The sequence below is a fragment of the Ochotona princeps genome, chromosome 2, assembly GCF_030435755.1.
Source record: "Ochotona princeps isolate mOchPri1 chromosome 2, mOchPri1.hap1, whole genome shotgun sequence".
Lineage (NCBI taxonomy): Eukaryota > Metazoa > Chordata > Mammalia > Lagomorpha > Ochotonidae > Ochotona > Ochotona princeps.
Genome location: NC_080833.1, coordinates 71873858 through 71889825, shown reverse-complemented (window position 1 = coordinate 71889825; position 15968 = coordinate 71873858). Strand labels below are relative to the sequence as shown.

At 46.7% G+C, this 15968-nt stretch overlaps 1 protein-coding gene and 1 long non-coding RNA gene across 3 annotated transcripts in view; one reads left to right on the top strand and one right to left on the bottom strand.

Annotated features, from left to right (window-relative positions):
* Nucleotides 1–1000, bottom strand: part of LOC131478560 (uncharacterized) — a 217982-nt gene extending 216982 nt beyond the window's left edge. For both annotated transcript variants that reach the window (XR_009244548.1, XR_009244549.1), the window contains exon 1: nt 857–1000. This is a non-coding gene — a long non-coding RNA (uncharacterized LOC131478560). The remainder of the gene's footprint in view (nt 1–856) is intronic.
* On the top strand, nt 998–15735 carry BCL10 (BCL10 immune signaling adaptor). Its single transcript, XM_004582082.4, has 3 exons — nt 998–1328; nt 12164–12452; nt 15191–15735. Exons 1-3 carry the CDS (start codon nt 1272–1274, stop codon nt 15541–15543), a joined length of 699 nt encoding a protein of 232 aa, XP_004582139.2. The 5' UTR covers nt 998–1271; the 3' UTR covers nt 15544–15735.
* The last annotated feature ends 233 nt before the right edge of the window (nt 15736–15968 follow it).

The window sequence follows — 15968 nt, the reverse complement described above, 5'->3', positions numbered from 1 at the left end:
TTGTAAAGTTGCCTTTCCAATTAAAAAAAAAAAAAAAAGGAGCCAGCTGGGACACAAAGTAGCTCCCATATGGGATCCCAGTGCCTGAAAGGTAAGGATTAGCCAATTGAGCCATTGTGCTTCCCCTCCCTCAGCCCCTTCTTCCTTCTCTATCCCCTCCAAGCACAGCTCCATGTTTTTATCCTGGGAAACCAGCAGAGACTGGGCCAGATATTGTAAACCTGCACCCACAGGGTTGGCTCCTAGCTTCACATCAGCTCAGCTCTGGACAATGAGGTGATTCGGAGGGTGAACCAGCAGATGGAAGAGCTCTCTGTCTCTCCTTTTCTCTTTGTAAAACTGTTTCAAATAAAAATAACTAAATCATTTTTTTAAAATGAGAATAACATGCTTTTTAATGCATGTATGCAATACATCAGGAATAAAATTGGTACTGTGGTTTATTTTTCTGTTTCACAGATTTCTTTAATATTACAGTTATGCTATGTGTACACACACGCTTCTGTTCATGACCAAAAATACTTCACACACTTGAATGAGCAAACACAGCCACCTGAAACTGTGCAGCACGGTCTGAGAAAAGGAGAACACTTGGTCGTGAAAAGTAGAGACTCAGCTCTACCAGAGGAAGCAGTCTGCATGGACCCAGGCCCGGGAGCACCGCTGCCACAGCAGTCTGTACAGACCGAGGCCCGGGAGCACCGCTGCCACAGCAGTCTGTACAGACCCAGGCCCGGGAGCACCGCTGCGGGAGCAGTCTGTACAGACCGAGGCCCGGGAGCACCGCTGCCACAGCAGTCTGCACAGACCCAGGCCCGGGACCACCACTGTAAGACGCGCGACTCCCCCCACAAACCTTGCCTTCCTGCGACGCCACCTAGCGGCCGCTCTCCGGCTCCTCCGGGGGCGTGCCCTTCGTGCCGTCCCCGGGGCGGGTCCACAGGGGCGTGGCTGGCACCTATTGGCCGCCGCAGGAAGGGGCGGGCCTTTCCGGCGGACAGCCCGGCCCGGGGCTGGCGCTCAGAGCTCCGCGCTCCCCGCTGCGGCGCCCGGGTCTGCCAACTCCGTCGGCTCGCGGAGACGGAGCCGGAAGCGCGCAGGTTTGAACCCCGAGCCCCTCTTTTTTTCAAGGGGTAGCCAAATTCCCCTCCTCCTCCAATCCGCTTCCCCTTCTCTCCCTCGTCTACTCCGAGACCGAAGTCCCCACTTGGGGCGGGGCCGTGAGGTCCAAGCTCTGGGACCCGGAAGCGGCGCCGTGTCCCTCCTCCGCCATGGAGTCCACCGCGCCTTCCCTCACCGAGGAGGACCTGACTGAAGTGAAGAAGGACGTGAGTAGCCATCTGGGCCCGGCTGCGCCGCAGACAGGGAGCCGGGGGCGGGCTCCGGCCGCATCCCCTCACGGGGGAGGAAAGCGGAAACCCGGAGTGGGAGGACGAAGAGGAACCTGCAGGGCGGAGGAGCGGAAGGTCCAGGCAAGCGAGGACAGGCAGCGAGCCGTGCATCCGCGTGGGCCCCGCGGCTGCCTGTTAGTGTCCGTCCAGACGCAGAGTTTGAGATCTTTGAGGATCTGTCCGACGCAGGGCTTCACCCCCCTCCGGCACGACCCCCCTGAACCCCGGGCGCTCATCTGAAGAGAAGTGCGGCTCCGACCCAAGCAGGCTCGTCCCGTCCCCCCGATCCTAGTCTCCCCCAGAGCCCAAGCTGCTCCAGACGCAGGATCCCCGTCGGTGGAGCCAGTAATGTGACACTTCAGCAGAGGGGGCTCTGGGAAACTCAACAGCTGAAAGCGTGGCCTGGAATTTCCCCTAGTAAGCAAACGCCCACGTATTTAAATAGGGGCAGAGTTGTGCACACGTATCACTGCTCCGTTCACCTAACTAATCGGCCTTGAGGGTGTCCAGTGGCTAAGGCTGGCGCAGAGCGACCTAGGCATTGTTGAGGTTCCCTTTTCTTTCACCGGGTGAGACCCTTCTGGGTTCCACTAGAAGGTTGTGTATGTTCACAGATGAAAATAACAAATTTGAAGTGCATTCTGCACCTGCAGAGCTTTTACCAAATCGTCCTTGGCGGACAGGACAGCAGCCTCTTCGAGGGCCTCTGTCTCAGGTGGCCTCCCCAAGCTGCCCGTGGATGTTCATGAATGACCCTGAACTTGACAGTTAGCATTGGTATGACTCACTGGACATGGCTGGTGCTGTGCCTTGGTTTCCCTCATGCAGCAGAGGTTTATGGAGAGTGTTGTTCTCAGAAGAAGAAAACCAGACTGCTGCCTCACGTTCTAGTTGAAGTGGGCCCCCAGGATAGGGGATGATTGCTGCAGGTTGAGTACTTTTTGGATGAAATGCTTGGAACCAGAGCGCCTCCAAATGTAGGGTTTTTTTCCTTGAATATTTACATATCCTTAAGGAGCTATCTTTGGGATGGGACTTTAGTGTGAAACATGAGATTCCTTTATGGGGGCTGGCACTATGGTGTGAGGGTTATGGGCACCTGCAGTACTAGTACGGCATATTGGAGCACCGCTTGGAATTGTGGCTGCTCCACTAGCAGTGCAGCTCCCTGCTCATGATCTGGGAAGGCAGTGGAAGACAGTGCAAGTAGTTGGACCCCTGACACCCGGGTGGGGGGCCTGGGTGGAGCTGCTGTCTCCTGGCTCCCACCTAGTCCAATCCCAGATGTTGTGGCCATTTGGAGAGTGAGTCAGGCAATGTAACAGATCTCATCTCTCTTCTGCTGTCTGATGCTCTGCCTTTCAAAAAATAATTTATTTTTTAAAAATCATTTACATTTCAGGTATACTTTATGCACATAGTCTGAAGGTAATTTCATGTGTTACTTTTGATATACCTGTTTTCAGTGACCCATTACATGAGGTCAAGTGTGGAATCTTCTAACATCACATCAGTGCGGATATTAAAGCACCTCAGATTTTCACATTAGGAATACTCAGCTTATAGAAAATAATAAGTATTGTCTCTTTCAGAATGATTGCCACTAAAACCATGAATTTCAAGAGATAGGCCTATATTCCACAGTTTATAATGTTCTTACTTCATCTTTACTACATCTCTTAAAGGAAATAGTTGCCAAGCTCCCTTTACAACTGTTAGAACAAAGCCAGAGGGATGTCAAATGGGAGGAAATAAGACCCATATACAAACTTTTGGGAGAGTGGCCTCCCATCTTTATTTTCTCTGATAGTTCATTGATGTTATCCATTTCTATGATTTTCACTTGCACCTGTGTCAGAAATAGGTGTTTTTTGGAGTAAGGGTTGCAGGTCCAGTATGGGATACTCTCATCCCATTAGAGTGTCTGGAATTGGGTCTCAGCTTCCTGCTGATGTGCTGGGGAGGAAGCAGATAATGACTCAAGTTCCTGGCTTGATGGAGTTGGCACTGACTTTGGCCTGGACCATTGCTGGCTCTTGCTGGCATGTTAGGAGTGAGCCAGTAAAGGGAAGATCTATTTTCTTTCTGCCTTTTTAAATAAATAAAAAATAATACATTTTATTTTGTTTTAAATTATTTTATTTTGATAATCTTTACATAGTTGATTAGGGCACAAAGGAGGGCTACAGGAAAGTGGGTTTGACCATTGTTTCCACATTTTTTTTTCTGTATCTGCGGTAAGGGAGGAGCTAAAGGGAGAAGCACCCCCCACCCCAGGGTCCCTGATGTGGGTCCTAGTCCAAGGGTCCTACTCAAGTGGTTTCGATAGTTCAGCAGTTCTGAATTGCTGCCAGTCTCACCATTCCAAGCGCGATGGAATCTCTCCAGAATCCACTGGCTGACATTGTCCACCTTAGAGTCTCCATTTGCCCAGATTTTCACTGCCAACACATGGCTGGGGTAATACATTTTCTTGAAAGAAATAATTATATAACCTAGAGGAGATCTTGAATAGGTTTCAGGAAGTTTGTGGAAAAAACATATGTTCGGTTTGGTCTGGTTTTTATATTTTTTCCCATGATATTTTCAGCATTGTCTGTGACTTCAGAACATTTTAAAATGTCATCCACTTATTTGAACTTTCTTCTCCCTGAACTCCAAGTGCTTATTTCCAAATTTCTACTGGAAATCTTACTTTTAGATCCTGAAGATTGCTCCCTTTGTCAAAAGTTGAATTTTGGGGGCCTGGTCTGATGGCTTAATTGGCGGCCTAATCCTCCACCTCCAAGCACCAGGATACCATATAGGCAGTGGTTTGTGTCCAGATTGCTCTACTTCCCGTCCAGCTCCCTGCTTATGGGCTGAGAAAGCAGACGAGGATGGCCCAAAGCCTTGGAATTCGGTACCCATTTGGGAGACTCAAGAAGCTCTTGGCTTTGCATTGACTTAGCTCTAGCTACTGTGATTATTTGGGGAGTAAACCAGCAGATGAAAAATTATCTTTCTATCTCTCCTTCTCTTCATAGTCTGCCTTTCCATTAAGTCTTTTTTTTTTTTAGAAAAAAAATTTAGTTTTTAATTATCTCTTTCCCAAAGCTGCCTGATAAGTTGATGACTGGTATATAACAGACCTTCATCTGTAAGTTTTGTTTTCTCTTACCTGTGGTCAGTTGAGGTCTAAAAATAGTAAATGGAAAATTCCAAAATTAAGCATTTCCTATGTTTGTAAATACACATTGTTCTGAGTAGCATGATGGAATCTTGTGCTGTCCTGCCCCATCCTGCCCAGAGCATGAATCTTTCCTTTGCCCAGTATATCCATGCTGTATACAGTACTCACTCATTAATGGCTCAGTAGCCATCTCAAGTTACCAGACCAACTGTGGCAGTGCCACAGTGCTTCTTTCAGGCATCCACTGGAGGTCTTGGGGCATAACCACCTCAAATAAGGTGGGATACCTGTACCCACACCCAGCCCTCCTCCTGACAGTTCCCACCTTCTGCGCTGCTTCTAGTTGTTTTTCTCACCTTTTTGACTGATTTTCATTCAGTTTAATTCATGGAAGATGCATGCTGCTGTCAGACTTGATGCTGTGGTTGCTTCTAACAGCTCAAAAACCAAAACTAAGAGCCAATCCTAATTTGAAAAGAGTTTTGTTTGTTAGGAAGAATGAGAGCTCCTGTCTGACCGTCCCTTCTAGTGGGGCTCTATCCAGGTCTCCTGTATGGTAGCAGGGTTCCAGTTTCTTCAGCCGTCACCTGCTGCCTCACAGGGTCTGCATTCTGCGTTAGGCGGAAACTGCAGTCAGATGCCAGAGTTGGGACTCAAACTGGTATCTTAGGCACCAGACTATATTCTTGGCTTTGAAATTAAAAAATGAGGATAATAAATTTTGCATTCACCCAACACTTGGCACTATGGTAATTGCAGTGTATAGAGATTGTTGAATAAAACATACCTGATTCTGGGAGCTAACATGGTGATACAAGAGGTTAAATGACTGCCTGCAACACCTGCATCCCTTATTAAAGTGCGTGTTTGAGTCAATCCTCCCTGCTAATGATTTGGGAAGATAGCAAAGGATGGACCAAATACTTAGGCCCCTTGCCACCCACATGGGAGACCTGGATAGAGTTAAGTGTAGGTTCCTGGCTTAAGCCTGGCCCAGTCTCAGCTATTGCAGCCATTTGGAGAGTGAATCAGCAGATGAAAGATCTATTATCCAGTCAGTCTCTGTCTCTCTTCCCTTTTCCCACTTGTTTCCTCCTACCCGCCCTCCCCCATTTTCCTCTGCTTTTTTTTTTTAATATCTAACATTTTATTGTATTCCTTTTATTTGTTTTTTGAATTTTTATTTTGAATTTTGAATGTTATGGTACAATTCCATAGAATCTGGGATTCCCTCCCAAATTCCCACCCCCAACTGATTTTCCCAATGTGTATGTACATATATATGTATATATATATATATAGTCCTTCATAGGAGTTATAATTCCATCAGTCTGTTATTTAAGTGTGCTCCCACATTGCTGATACACGCAATGTCAGACAGTCCAGCATCCCTTTGTCTAGATATGTCTGACAGTTTCATTGAGAGTCTGTCTTTGATTTGGAAGTAGGGATGCATATTATAACGTATCTTCACATCTGAATATGGTAGTCTCTATTATTCCATCACTATCATTGTATTCCTTTTAAAAAGTAATATATTCCAATGTGGGGGGAAGGTTTGGGGAGGGGTTTAGGGAATCCCAGAGCCTATGAAACTGTATAAAAATAAATGTAGTTTTTTAAAAAAGTAATATATTCGCAAACTTCAAACTTTAAAGGTATAATAGTATGTTGTGAAGAAAAATTATTTTCGGGCCCGGCGGCGTGGCCTAGAGGCTAAAGTCCTCGCCTTGAACGCCCCGGGATCCCATAAGGGCGCCGGTTCTAGTCCCGGCAGCTCCACTTCCCATCCAGCTCCCTACTTGTGGCCTGGGAAAGCAGTCGAGGACGGCCCAAAGCTTTGGGACCCTGCACCCGCGTGGGAGACCCGGAAGAGGTTCCTGGTTCCTGGCTTCGGATCGGCGCGCACCGGCCCGTTGTGGCTCACTTGGGGAGTGAATCATCGGATGGAAGATCTTCCTCTCTGTCTCTCCTCTCTGTATATCTGACTTTGTAATAAAATAAATAAATCTTTAAGAAAAAAAAGAAAAATTATTCTCTTGGCCACCCAGATCCCTACCTTGGAAGTAAGCGGTGTCACAAATATATGACTGTATTTACAGTGTATCTTTTCAGATTTTATACACATAAAATCACCCAAATAGTGCACTTACACAGGTTGCTTTTGAAGTAAATAAAATCTTAAAAACAAAACAATATACCTGTTTCTTGCCAGTTAGGCAAACATACAGGTCATTAGATTTAAAAACACACAAATGTAGAATTACAAATTATAAGTGCTATGACAGGGAAAAGCATGAGCTAAGGCAATAATAGGAAATCTCCTTAATATAAAATGGCCAGTGGAGGTTACGTTTTAATCTGGTTCCTGAAGGATATTACAGAACTGGGGAAGAAATTCTAGAGAGAATAATTTGTCATGGACCGTAAAATCAGCTGGACCTTTATGACTTAAGGCGGTTGGAAAAGAGGTTAGCCTGGAGTAAAGTTAAGAAGGTAGACTACAGCCAGTCTGTGCAGAGCCTGAGTTTTCTCCTGGTGGGGAGTTATTGGTTGGGTTCTGCACTTTTCTTTTCTTTTCTTTTCTCTTTTTTCTTTCTTTCTCTCTTTCTTTCTTTCTTTTTTTCTTTCTTTCTTTTCTTTCTTTCTTTTTAAAGATTTATTTATTTTTATTGGAGAGGCAGATATACAGAGAGGAGGAGTGACAGAGAGGAAGATCTTCCATCTGATCATTCACTCCCCAAGAGGGCGCAACAGCCAGTGCTGCGCTGATCCAAAGCTAGGAGCTCTTCCAGGTATCCCACATGGGTGCAGGGTCCCAAGGCTTTGGGCCGTCTTGGACTGCTTTCCCAGGCCACAAGCAGGGAGCTGGTTGGGAAGCAGGGCTGCCAGGATTAGAACCAGCAACCATATGGGATTCCGGTGCATGCAAGGCGAGGACTTTAACCACTATGCTATCACACCGGGCCCTGGTTCTGCTTTTTCAATTTTCCCTCCTGAGTATTTTGTGTATGGAGAAAAGCTAGAGTGGAAGCAGGAAGAAGTGTCGGGGAGACTCCTGGAATTTATGCGGAGGAAAGATGATGGTGATTTGAATGGAGCAAAATTTCAGGAGCAATTTTGAAAAGAAACAGTGAGCTCAGTGACAGAATTGAGGGTTGAACTGGAGAATGGGATCAGGTTAGTAAGTGGAAATGTCAAAATAGCATTGAGATCTACAAGTCAGGAGTTCAGAAGGTAGCTCAGAGCTAGAAATGCAAGTGTGGGATCAAATGAATTCACCTAGAGGCCAAGGTGTGGCAGAGTAAGTAGTCTTTTGCGGGGGAGGGGACTCTTTATTTATTTATTTTTATTGGAAAGTCAGATTTACAGAGAGGAGAGACAAAGGGAAAGATCTTCCATCCACTGGTTCCCTCTCCAGGTGGCTGATCCAAAGCCAGGAGCTTCTTCTGGATTTCCCACACAGGTGCAGGGTCCTAACGCCTTGGGCCATCCTTGACTGCTTTCCCAGGCCAAAAGCAGGAAGCTGGAAGGGAAGTGGAGCAGCCAAGGCACTAACTGGTGCCCAAATGAGATCCAGTGGTTGCAAGGCAAGGACTTCAGCCATTAGGCTATTATGCCGAGGTCCCAGAAGGTAGTCTTAATACCCCGTTAAAAGGTGTGGCCATCATCCCAGCCCCTGTTTCTGAGACAGGCGCCAGGTGGCTGGCCTTCCTCCCCACCAGCCTGCCTGCATCATGATCTTCCCTGACTGCCTGAGCCAGGATGTCAGCCTCCCTCACCCCACCCAGAAAGTGGTGGCATCCGTGACAAGCTAAAGTGCTCTGTGCCTCTGAGACCTTTCATTACCTTTAGCTCCTCTGATTAATAGATGTGAATCAGTTGAATTATGACTGTCATAGTCTCTGACATGTATTGATGCTATGTACTGGCACCTTTCTAAGTTTTTTGCATGTATTTATGTATTCTTGCCAAGGAGGAGACAGGCACAGAGAAGTCAGTTACCCAAAAACACTTACCTAGTAGAGAGGTGCTGAAATACGATCAGTGACATCAACTTACTGACACAGTTTATGGAGACCAGTGTGGATTTCTATTTCTTGCTAATTACATTTTGTACATACAAGCTTGTTTCCTGTGGTATTCTTGATTTCTTCCATTTTTCCAACACTTGCTACTGCTCTAGGCGCACACCCCCTTCCAATTCCCTGAGGTTGAGTTTTTTTTTTTCCCGAATTGTTTCCTTCATATATCTGGTGTAAAAGGGGATTTTAAGGGAGAAGCCTCACCCAGTCTTCCACCCACCCCAGGTCCCTGATGTGGGGCATGCTCCGAGGATCTTTCCCAAGTGGTTTCGATAGTTCAACAGTTATGAATTGCTGCCAATCTCGCCACTCCAAGCACGATGAAGTCGTTGAAGAATCCACTGATTGACATAGTCCATCTTGGAGTCTCCATTTGCCCAGAGTTTCGCTGCCAACATATAGCTGAGGTTTACTTGTTCTGCCCTCTGTCTTTTCATGGTTAGGGTTCTGAGTCCAGCAGTTCGACTGGAGGGATCCCCAAAGAAACTTTGTCTGAGGTGTTCCCAGACCAGATTCCTGTATGTACTAGCAAGTACAGGGCCAGGCACAGTCCATTGCCCCGATCAGCTGGTGGTTGCAACTGCTGGGTTGGTTCCGTTCTCAGCCCCATCCTCCACTGGAACCACTGGGTGCTACAGTCCAGCCTGGTTCTGCCCAGCACATACCCAGCGCTCACGCAGACCGGTGTGGGCCGAAGCCTAGTCGGAGCGACCCACAATAACCCCCACAGCACCCGCCCCCTGCCCTGGTTTGCCAGTATGTGTAGCAGACCAGCCCAGTCTGTCCCACATCCCATTCAGCAATTGTACATGTCAATGGGTTTTAAAGCTTAGTTCTATCTAACCAGCTCAACTATCCAGCCCGCACAGATGTTGGCTGCCTCTGTCTAGCCACCCCAGTCCCTGTCCTGGTTTTTGTGCCCTTCCGTGGGGGTGGTAACCCAAGAGAAAGGAGCCCTCTATTTCCCTCCCAGGCCACTCCCACTCCCGGGTTATGCACTCTCCAGGTAGTTCTGTGGTTTAACTTGACAGAATTAGCCCCCAGTGTCAGCTTCTGCTGTGGCTAAGCCCAAAAAACCCTCGCCCACTCCAATTGTAGATTATACCAATAGGATCAATCAGCCCAGCCTGGCTTCTCCCTGATCCAATCCACATGAGGCTCACAGGTGTTGTAGCCCTGCCCAGACTGGTCTGCCCCCATCCCAGCTCATACTCTCCAGTGGGAGTAGCTGTCCAGCAAGGGAACCACCCCTTATTCCCCTGCCGGTTCTACCCACTCCATTCCTGGTTCTCACGTGTGCTGTTGGGCGCTGTGTCACATCTGGCACAGGCAACCTCACCCTGGCATTCCATATTGTGTACTGCTTTTGTTGCGACCGAATCTGGCCCGACCCACACTGTTCTGGCGTCCGGAATAGCCAGTGGATGACGTGAACTGATTCAGCCTGGTCTGCCCCCAACCCTTGCCAAATGTATGCCAGTAGGACTCCCTCCATGACCTGGTCTGGGCTGTTTCCTTTCATGCTTTTTGCGCTTACCTGCAGGGTCTGTGTCCTGCCAGAGGAGTTGCCCAGGCTCCTCCATCAGAACTTCTCCCAGTGCCAGATTTAGCGCACACCAGTGGGTCCACGAGCCAGCACCACTCAGTTCACCTCCTGTCCTAGTAGGAACAGTGGTTTTTCCTGACTGGCCCTCAACCCAGTCTGGCTCTTGCTGTTGGATCCTGCCCACTTCATACTCAGTCCTCACGCAAACCAGTGGGAGCTACAGCTAGTTGGGGCAACTCCCCATAACCCTCACCAGGCCTGCTCCCTTCCCTAGTTCCCATGCATACCAGTATGTACCGCAGGCTTGTTGGGTCTGTCCCACATCCCATTTAGCTCTCGTACTTGTCAATGGGCATTGAAGCCTGGTTCAACCCAACCAACCTACTATCCAGCCCACACACATACTGGCACCTATCTTTCTGTCTAGCTACCCCTGCCCGTGTTCTGGTTTTCGTGCTCTCCAGTGGGAGTGGTTAACCACGAGGGAGGTGCCCACTATCTCTCTACTAGGCCACTCCAACTTCTGGACTATGCACTTTCCAGGTGGTTCTAGCGTTTGATTTAACAGAATTGGTCCCCAGTGCCAGCCTCTGCCATCTGATGTGGCAAAGCCCTACCAGCCCTCACCCACACTTCTTTCCTGATTTGTTTTCTTTTCTGTGAGTTGAAGATTGCTTGACCCTACCCAGTCTGCCCCCTTCCGGTTGCATCTCGGCCACCCACATCCTATTTTAGGATGCACCTTCGGGTGGTTCTATCTTGATCTGCCAGATTGCCATCAGTTCCTTTACCCGTAAGTGATGGCAGGTGCCATGGTCACTCCTAGCTTAGTCCATCGCCACCCCAGCTCACGAGTTAGCCTGAGGGACTTGTATTTCCATAGGATTGGGCCCACCTTTCCCCCACAGAGTTTACCTCTGGACTAAATTCTCTCATGTACTGGTTGGTGTCTTGACCCTGCCAAATGAGACCAATCCACTGCTCCACCACCCAGTCAAGTAATGGTACCTAGCCCTGCCCAACAGGCCCCCATCCACAGCTTTGGTGTGGACTGGTGCGTGGCAGTCAGTGATGCTCTATGCTAACAGCCCATCTCAGGATTCCTAATTTGGCTGGTAAATCACTCTGGCCCAAAGAGATCTTTTGGACATTCCCTTCGAAACCATCAGGTCTCAGTCCACTCTTGCCCTAAAGTTTCCTGACCCTGTTACTGGTAATCACCAAGAATTCATGTCTCACCTACACTAAAGCTGGCCTTATTCATAGGTGTCCCTAAGCAGCTATTTCATATCGTAAGAACCCCAGAGCTTGCCGCTGGGTGGCCAGCAGGCAGAGCCTGGCACCAGTTGGTGCAATGGCAGCCCAAAGCCAAGGACTCAGTCACTGCCTTTTGGCAGTGGCATTGGCCTGAGTCCCCAGCATCGGATCCCGCATCCTGCCACTGCCACCACGCTGCGGGGAATTGCAAACCACCCCCAGCCCCAAGGCCCGGAATCCTGGAATCCCGAGGTCGAGTTTCAATTTCTCTTACAGACCTCAAAGACAGGTGAGGCTTTTTAAATTAAGATACTTTGTTAATGATGTTACCCTAGGGAAATGGAATAAGTCATTATAAACATGGGAGTTAAACAGATTGTGAGAACTTCCTCCCTGTCTTTAATTCTGAATTCCTTGCTAAGTGGTAATTAACAGTGGACAGTACTGTTGGCTCCCAGCACGTGGGCCTCCCTTGTCAGTGGCCTGGTGGCTTTTTAAAGGTGAAACTGGAGAAGGGTTGAACTGATGGAGGAGTGTATGGGACGTACTTGTATCCGCACAGACCTTCATCTTAATTAGCACGTCTTTTAGGGTCCCTGAGCTCAGACCCCTGCTTCACAGCAGGTAAGATCCTGAGCTAACAATCCATCACCTATGTGAGTGCCTTAGGCTTTGGGAAACAATACTAAAGCATGTACTGTGTCTCTTTCAGGCTTTAGAAAATTTGCGTGTATACCTGTGTGAGAAAATCATAGCTGAGAGGCATTTTGATCATCTACGTGCCAAAAAAATACTCAGTAGAGAAGACACTGAAGAAATTTCTTGCCGAACGTCAAGCAGAAAGAGAGCTGGAAAACTGTTAGACTACTTGCAAGAGAACCCCAGAGGACTAGACACCCTCGTTGAATCTATTCGACGAGAAAAAACACAGAACTTCCTGATACAGAAGATTACAGATGAAGTGCTGAAGCTGAGAAATATCAAGCTAGAACATTTGAAAGGTAAGATGTCCTAGGTTCCTAAGAGTTAATCTAAGTGTAATAAGGCTTTTTAAAATGCAAAAGCAGGGGCTGCATTGTGTCACAGAGGGTTAAGCTGCCACCTGTGATGCTGGCATCGCATGTAGGCACTGGTTAGAGTCCCAGCCATTCTACTTTGGTTCCAGCTCCCCTGGGAAGGCAACAGAAGTTGGCCCAAGCATCTGAGCCCCTGACATTCCCATGGGAGACTCCAGATGGCTTCCTAAGCTTTTGGCTTTTGTGTGGCCCAGCCATTTAGGGAACGAGCCACAGATGGAGAATCTCTAACTCTATCTTTGAAATAAATCGATCTTTTTTAAAAATGCAAAAGCAAAGCAGAATATATGCACAAAAGCAACAAATGAGAAGTGACCTATTGCTTCAGGGACAGTCATTAACACAGCAGGTAAGATACCACTTGAGAGCCCCACATTGCCTATGGGTGTGCCTGGCTTGGGTGCTAGCTACACTTGTGGGTCTAGCTTCCTGCTAGCACGTACTGAGGGTCCCTGCTACCTGTGCAGGACAGTTGCCTGTACTGAGTCCCAGGCTCCTGGCTTCAGCCTAACCCGGCCTGGCCTGCACAGGTCTTTGGAAAATGAGCTGATGAAAGATGTCTCTGTCTCCCTGCCTTTCAGGCAAAAGTAAAATTTTTTAAAACTCAAAAATAAAGGTTTAAGCTTCAGAATTAATATTTGGTTTGCATTTTTTGCCTTAATACTGTCATTACATTGCAAAGGTAGAATATCACTCAATATTTTCTTTGTATTTGTATAGTAATAGCATTTATACAAAGTTTATTATGATGAAACCCCAAGTCCATAAGGGTTTATTTATTTATTTTAAAGATTTACTTATTTAATTGGAAAGACAGAGTTACAGAGAAATATCCTATATCTGCTAGGTCACTTCCCAAGTGGCTATAATGGCTGGAGCTGAGCCAATCAGGAGTCAGGATCCCCCTTTTGGCCCCCAACGCAGGTGCAGGGTCCCAAGACCCTGGCTGTCCTCCACTGCCCTTATAGTCCACAAGCAGATTGTAGGATAGGAAGTGGAGCAGCCAGGACACAAACCAGAGCCCACGTGGGACCCCAGTGCTTGCAAGGGGAGGATCAGCCAACTGAGCCACTGCACTGATCCCAAGGGTTTATTTCTTAAATCAGTAGAATGTAAAATTAACCTATTCAGAATCTCTGGGAATATTATGGATCACACAAAAGGACAGTATATAGGTAGAGAATTTTATTAAGTCCAACTCGGCTAGTTTGTCTTCTACCAATTGATCACAGATGCAGTTGGCATATGTTTGTAGGAATCATGTTGTATAAATATACCTGACTTTAACCACTAGAAATACACTCTGCCTGACAAGATGGGACAGGCGTAGGAACTGAGATTATAGGAATAACAGAGTTACCTCTGCCATTTTCCCGGGACTCGTGGCAGGCACATGCCTCCTGACAGGAATGCTCGCACAATGTAATCCCCACCTTTCCACTTCCTCTCCTTCTCTAGGGCACATGTACATGTAGCATAGCTCTACTCCAGCCATTCCAGGTTCTGGGAATACACAAATACGTAATTTAGGGTTCTGCCCTTAGTGAGCTCTTAGCCTAAGTTCTTGCTGGTTTTAGCACACATTGGAGATTTCCTCCTTGTGAGCCACACATAAGAGAATGATTTGTGTCATTTGGGATAGAAATAATGAATACAGGACAGGTATTGGGCAGTGTATTAAACCACTAGTAGGAACTCCTGCATCCCATATCAGAGTAGCAGTTGAAGTCTTGGCTACTTGTTTCCCGTCCAGCTTCCTACTGATGCATCCTGGAAGGCAGCAGGTGATGGTCAAGTGCTTGGGTCCCTGCCACCCGTGTGGGGAACCTGTATGTCGTTCCAGGGTCCTGGTTTTTGCCTAACAGTTTTGACTGTTGCAGGCATTTGGGGAGTCAACCAACTGATGGAAGATCCCTCTGTGTGTGTGTCTCCCTCTCTATCTGTAACTCTGTAACTAAAATAAATAAATAAATAAATCTTAAAAGAAAAAAAACCTGGAAGTGATTGTCAGCCATACCCTTGGATATGATGAGATGCTTTGATGGGACAGACACGATCAGTTAAGCAGTGAGGGTGGAAAGCTGTCACTTTGCCATGAGGTCATCCTGGAGTGTGGGCCTCCTTAGCTGTTCAATGCCTCTGTTTCCTCATCTGTAGTAGTGAGATACTATCCCAGGTGACCAGTCAAATCCCCCTAGCTGATTCAGGCCTCACTTGTTGCTGATTCTTGCTGATAAAATTTTATCATATGCCCTGTTCATTTGTTATCAGCTTAAATTTTCTGTATCTGAATGCTAAAGGATGTTTATTGGTTGTGAAAACTGTTTGTTATTTTATGAAAAATTTTAGGGATTGCTTTATTGTTTTGGCTCCTTCAGTGGTTGAGTCTTATAAGTACATTGAAATGTGAATCATAGCATGCCATTTAACTTCATTCAGACTGTATCCTTATCTAGAAAATGTGAATACTTTGTGACTTTTCTTAGCATAAAGGCAGGTAGATTTGAAATGGATTATGATGAATACTTAAGTAGCTGTTTAAAATTCGTTTGTGTGGCAACTGGCTGGTAGTCTTTGAAAAGCTCCAAAGGTGAAGGTTGATCGCAATTGTATTGTTTGGGGTTTTGGTCATTTTTTATTACATCTGGATCATTCACTCATAGGACTGAAATGCAGCAGCTGTGAGCCGTTCCCGGGTGGAGCCACAAATATCTTGTCCAGATCCAATTCCGATGAGAACAGCTACTCTGAGAAACGGAGAGCCTCCATCATGTACCATCCGGAAGGAGAGTCCAGCACAGCTCCCTTTTTCTCAACAGATTCTTCTCTGAATTTGCCTGTCCTAGAAGTAGGCAGAACTGAAAACACCATCTTCTCTTCAACCACACTTCCTAGACCTGGGGACCCCGGGGCTCCCCCTTTGCCGCCAGAGCTGCAGTTAGAAGAGCAGGTTCCTTGTTCGAACTCGAGTGAGATGTTCCTTCCCTTGCGGTCCCGCGCTCTTTCGCGGCAGTGATGGTGCCTTGCAGTTTCAACTGTTCAGCAATGACAAAAAGTGTCCTAAGGGAGATAGATCTTACAAAACTTCTTCAGTGGTTTATTTACATTTGATATGTGCCTTATAAAATGCAATTTTAAACACACTTTGTAAATAGGATATTTTAGAGAAAAAGAAATATACTTTTAGAATGGAGCAATATGTAAATCATGTTGATCGTGTGCTTTTCTGTATTTTTTGTTTTTAGGTGCTTTGTACTCAGATATTTGACATTTAAGACTAATTTTAATGAACATTTCTGTATTTGAAAATGGATTCTGGAGCTTAAAATGACTTTTCTATATGCATTTTTACCAGAAATTTTCTAACGGTTCTTTCTAACTATGAAGCAATAAATTCTCAGCATTAAGCTGTTCCTATCTTGAAATAAACCCAATCACTGA